The sequence below is a fragment of the Triticum urartu genome, unplaced genomic scaffold (assembly GCF_003073215.2).
Source record: "Triticum urartu cultivar G1812 unplaced genomic scaffold, Tu2.1 TuUngrouped_contig_4540, whole genome shotgun sequence".
In the NCBI taxonomy this organism is placed as follows: domain Eukaryota; kingdom Viridiplantae; phylum Streptophyta; class Magnoliopsida; order Poales; family Poaceae; genus Triticum; species Triticum urartu.
The window spans coordinates 1,350-6,823 of record NW_024115136.1 but is presented as its reverse complement, the minus strand read 5'-3'; the positions used below and the strand labels follow the sequence as shown (position 1 = coordinate 6,823).

The window sequence follows — 5,474 nt, the reverse complement described above, 5'->3', positions numbered from 1 at the left end:
GGTGTGTGGATCATAAAGTTTCCACGCTATGTTACATCCTCACTCTCGCACATGGAGCTATATCGTGGAAAAGCTCTATAATGATACTGATGGCATTGGAAATAATGCACTTACTTATGTGGCGTGTTAAGAGGCTATTGGGCAGGTTGTATGTCAAGAAGTTTTATTCCCGAACTTATGGTTGTTGACAGCATTTTGTAACCACCTACTACAATATGAACACGCAGTTTTCTATGCGAGTAACAACAAGTTAAATGGTTTTGCCAAGACCATAGACAATATGTTCCATGTTGTGAAAGATAGAATCCAGGACCAAACATATGATGTTTGATTTATATAAGTTTTGCGGTTCCGCATATTAAAGGCTTGCCACCCATTTTATGATTATGTTGCCGACATGTGTTCAGAAAGCCTTTTAATCCTGGAAAATAGGACCGTCGAATAAACCAACTCCCATAAAGTAAAATGTTATCCATTTGAGATAGAATAATATAGTATAAGTATTGAGGTTTAATGGCACATCATTGGCCACTGCAACACCTTACTTTGCCATATTATTTCTATTAAGAGTGGGCTTATGATGTCTGTTAGCCTTACGATCAAGGGGGAGAATGTTGGAATTGATCTCGGCTAACAACCGAGAGAAAAGTTGGGGTGTGGCCCACCATACCTCTCTCACGCATGCACTGTGATCGGGGGTGCAAACAACCTATTGGTTTCGGTCCCTGATCCCTAGCCCCACGTATAAAAGAGAGGTACTTCCTCTCCTGTATGGGTGATCCATCACGTACAGGTAAGTTTTACCATGACCTAACTACCGATCCGAAAAAGGGGAGCTAAGGCGATCAGAAGGCCGTTTCCACCTCCGGCCGCCGCAAGGCTGTGCCGGCGGCTTCCTGCTGCCACCGGCGAAGCTCCTGGATGAGCTGCTGCCTCTCCACGACTACATCATCGCGGCGCCACTGCTGTTGCTCATCCTCGCCACTGGAGTTCATGGGTTATGTTGTGCCTGCAACAAGAAAGCCTGTAAGATCTAACAAACCTCTCTGTTAATCATATGTGGGTGATCTAATGCTAGGCAAATGATCCTATTACAATAATCTTAAAGTTTTATCTCTAAGAATTGCATGTACGGTTTGTTTATAACATGTGGCTTTTTGTGTGGTCATGAACAAATGTGTGTCTACTTCTTGGAGTCATCCATGTGGTTCACTTGAAAGGATGGTAACCACACAACCTGATTTCTGTGCTAAGCAAGCTTTATCAAACCCTTGAATGTAATGTATGAGATCTGTCCGGCATCTAAACAGTGCACTTGCTGCAATAAAAGAAATATCTTGAATTTTCTTAAAGGATGTAAGAAGAAGAACCTAAAATATCAGTCTTTGTGTTGTATCCAAGTCATTGGATTGGAAATGTTTAGAAAACTATCAGATGATTTTAATTGCACACTGTCAAATAGACGTAACAAGACTAGGTATTTAGGTTGGTCAATATAACTCATTCTGTCATTCTATCGACTATAACTATTAATTATGATTCATTTCAATCATGTTTATACACAGGAAGCTTGTGCTGATAAAAGTCCTATGTCAGCTGATGGACCACTTGCATGTTCAAGTTTGTTTAAGATCATCGTGGAGTCACATTTGAAGGGTACAAACCTTTTCATTTGAAGCTGCCCTGCCCTCGAAGACATTGATAATTATGCTTATAGAGTGTTTCATCTGTTGTTCTCATGTTGTGCTACATACTGACTGCGCTTCTTTTCTTTTACATAGTTGCTGTTGATTCTGCATTTGAGGATAATGATGATGCTGAATACTTTTGTGTTTCTGTTTCAAGTATGTTGAAATTTTTAATAAATGTTTCCTATTCAGAGCACCCTCCTCTTCGTGGCTCCTTCATTTACACTAATGAAGTACTTCTTGGTGCACAATGTGATGAGCAATTGGCCTTGTATGCTCTGATTGCACGCGTAGCTGCTGACACCACCATACCCTTGAGCAATTGTTTTCTGAGTGATTTGCATGGCTAAGTCAGGTCTCCTTCTTAGCTTCATCTTGTGACTTATCTTGGTTCAAAATTACCTATGTGTCCCTGCTATAATAGCCTTCTTTCCATGATAATGATCCCACTCATACATTGGAGAAGATGTATTGGCTGTTTTCTTAGCTGACAACAGCGAGAGAATATCTCACTATGGCATTTCAATTAAATAAATTAATGTCTGTACATCAAGATTACCAGCCATGTCCTAATTTATTCAGGCGAAGGAGAAACACTGCTTGTAGATAATTCAAAGCTTCCTTCTTTGTACTTATGTTTTCAAATTTTTTATAAACTATTTGCAGTTCCACCTACTTCTCATAGTTTCTGCAATTTTCAAATTCGACTTGTGTTATAGGCTTTAGTTCTTATAACATATGGTACTCGATTGATCATCGTGTATATTGTGTAAACATAAAATGATGCACTGAATGCACTATGCTCTTTCCAATTGTTATTGTGTGTTTTCCCTATCCGCTAAGATAAAAATCACAACTCTCAAAGTTTTAACAATTAGTTATTTTTGTCACAGATTTCTAAGGCTTTACAGTATGGATTCACCAATGCAGTTGAAGTAGCTCAACATCCTGTAGTTACATTCTTCATGGTAGTAATGTTTGCCTAATGGTGGCTTAATAGAGCTAGATGTTTGCTAGAATACATTAAATGCCTCATTTTATACCTGTTAATGTATGTGTCATTGCATGTTAATACAAATGTAGCGTGCTAATGAGTTCAGTTTGTAAGCTATCCTATTGCACATGTCATGGAGCTGACAAAAACGACTACCAGATGAGTGTGTCCTACCCTGGCCTGAGCAGTACATAGTACAAGGACAGTACATGGTATATATAGGAAAGTGAAAGAGGCGCATCCCACCCGGCACCGCCCCAACTTCCTCTCAGGCGGCGCACCAAGGGTGCGCCCCAACTACTAGTGTACATCGTGAAGAGCAGAGCAGAGCTGGCAGAGTGTGTGGAGGAAATAGATTTTGACGATAATACCTAGAAATTCAGACCGGTGATTAAAACAAACACAAATACTTCACACAACACAACAACACCTGCTAATCTTATGCACTTCAGAATAATGGCACGCCATCTGCAGCTGTATTGACAAAGAAAATAGGAGTGCCTCCTTAAAAAAACTAAAAAGATCCAGTGCCAGCAGGATTACAGAACATGGCAGATAATATCAAGCACATTCATGGTTACAAGCCACGTGGCAGGGATAAACAAGTGGTTAACAGTAGCTGCATAAAAAGAGCATGATAAATATTGGCACCTAAACAAACCGTCTCATAGAGGCTAATTAAACAAAAAAGAAACCTTTTCTCTGATCCCAATTCTGAACTTCTATCGCCTTCTCTTTGAGGCCCTCCTAGTTTTGGCGATCTGCTTTGAAACATAAAAGGATGCACAACCATGTGCCGAGTACCAATGCATACTGTATTCCGTCATACCAGGTTGACGGATGAAACAATCAATTGCCTCTGTTTGTATTTCCTCCTCCTTTTGGTGTAAGCTACTCCCGTCCGGGAATTTAAACGAGAGATGAGGGTAGAAGAAAACTTGCATCTGTAGAGGTGACCAGGCCTTTATGGCGTTTATACGCGCTTCATCAGTTGAGCTCCGCGAGCAGTTCTCAAAAGCTGAAAAACAACAGTTGAATACAACGAACAAAACTTCTTGTGGAAATCTGCCGGTTAACTCAGATGAGATGATATTGCTGGCACAAGGCTTGCTGAGCCCATTAGCTATGCAACAAAATGGGTCTGGAATCGACTCTGTAGTCAATTTAACCATGCATTCCCACATTACTGAATCGAAATATGAAACGTCTTGTGTAGGTAAATGGGAGAGTTCCCCAGTTGCATCTTCAACCAAAGACTTGAATTGAGGCCCAAGTGACCGCAAACATTTTGCGGTAATTCCAACTATGTTTGTGCTTTCATATAGTCTTAGAGCCACCACCAGTCGACAAGTTTTAAGTGGCGCCTTGCGATCTTTGTAATGAAAACATAGCCATGCGACTCTACCATACTCTTCCACAGAATCCGTGGATATACCAAGTGAGAAAGCCTTGCTTCCTTGCACCATGTCATAGTAGAGACCCTTGCCTTCAAGAAGATGTCTGATGGGAGAACTGAGAAACCTGTAGTGAGAAAGCGAAGATCCAGACTCCACGTCTCTGACAAACCTGTCGGCTTCCTTGACAAACTGCTCAAATCTTCCAACAACAGAGCTACTCAGCGCATCTTGATTGGGGACAATGAAAGAGGGTAGCACAGCGTGCATAATCTTTCTGCGTAAAGAGCGTACCACTTGCTGATGATCCCTCACCTTGCTGAGCAGATCATCGCACTCCTTGAAGACATCTTTCAACTTCTTCCTCAGGCGAAGCAACGGCATGATGGTGATGGGCATCATCCTGGTCCTCTCGAGCCCAACATGCAGCTTTATGTGCGCCATCTCCAGCCTCTCCATGAGTTCTTCCTGGGATGCCTTTCCGATACGGCTGCTGAACACGAAGGAGACGGCTCCACTCACAGCCTCCTGCACAACTGCTGATGCTACCATTTCCCCCATATTGTTTCTTTTCCCTGCTAAGAAATAGAACCGGGAAATATGAATGAGATTGGCTGATCAATGAACCCATGAATCATAATAGATGGGTAGAGAGTGAGAGAGAAAGATCACCTTCTCTTATCGTTGTCGATTTCACCCTTGGATCCGTTCTTGGGTAGCAAAATTAAGCAGGTCACTGGATGGATAAGAGAGCTAGCTAAGAGGTAGCAGCAGCAGCTAGGAATGTCACTATGAAAAGTAGGCCAATGCAACCGTGTGGAGAGGGAAGGGGAAAGTGTCCAGGAAGCAACGCTTAAAGATAAGACGTAGCAGCAGCAGCCAGGAATGTCACTATGAAAGGTGCTCGTGTGGTGTAATTCTCGCGGTGGTGGTATCTAGCCGCCGGTGAACTACCATCCAACCACAGAGCGGCACCTCATCAAGTATCCCAATCACTCTTGTGTATTTTGATTCCTTCTTTAGATTTTTGTGTTTGTATTTCTTCATCAAGACGCATGCATTATCCCTTTTCCTCTCTTTTCCTGCACATAGTACACTAGGCGTAGAGCAAAGCACTCGGCGTAGAGTGAACTTTCAGTAGTGATTTTTGCATGTCATCATAATATGGGTACGCTAGGGGGTCGAAAGAGTCATCAAAATATTAAAGTGGTGTTAAATTGAGAGTTTCACGAATAAGACCCATGAAAACTAGTCGACAGAAATTAGGTGAGAATAATAATACTAATTAAGTAGTAAATATAAATGCAATGAAAACCATGTTAAACCAATTTCGCATAAATGTTACGTTTTGCAAAAAATCCGCAAAAATGTAAGCCTAGTGCTTTCATCGGGCACACG

At 41.6% G+C, this 5,474-nt stretch overlaps 1 protein-coding gene and 1 long non-coding RNA gene across 3 annotated transcripts; one reads left to right on the top strand and one right to left on the bottom strand.

Annotated features, from left to right (window-relative positions):
- Nucleotides 1–1,428: 1,428 nt before the first annotated feature.
- LOC125527974 lies at nucleotides 1,429–2,897 on the top strand. Its single transcript, XR_007292293.1, has 2 exons — nucleotides 1,429–2,043; nucleotides 2,582–2,897. It is a non-coding gene; the product is annotated as an uncharacterized LOC125527974 (long non-coding RNA).
- Nucleotides 2,898–3,221: 324 nt separating this feature from the next.
- On the bottom strand, nucleotides 3,222–4,812 carry LOC125527973 (the record flags this gene model as incomplete). Of its 2 annotated transcripts, none has more annotated exon segments than XM_048692489.1 (3): nucleotides 3,222–4,268; nucleotides 4,371–4,651; nucleotides 4,749–4,812. In XM_048692489.1, coding segments are annotated over 2 exon segments (1,131 nt in total). In that variant the 3' UTR covers nucleotides 3,222–3,404.
- Nucleotides 4,813–5,474: the final 662 nt, after the last annotated feature.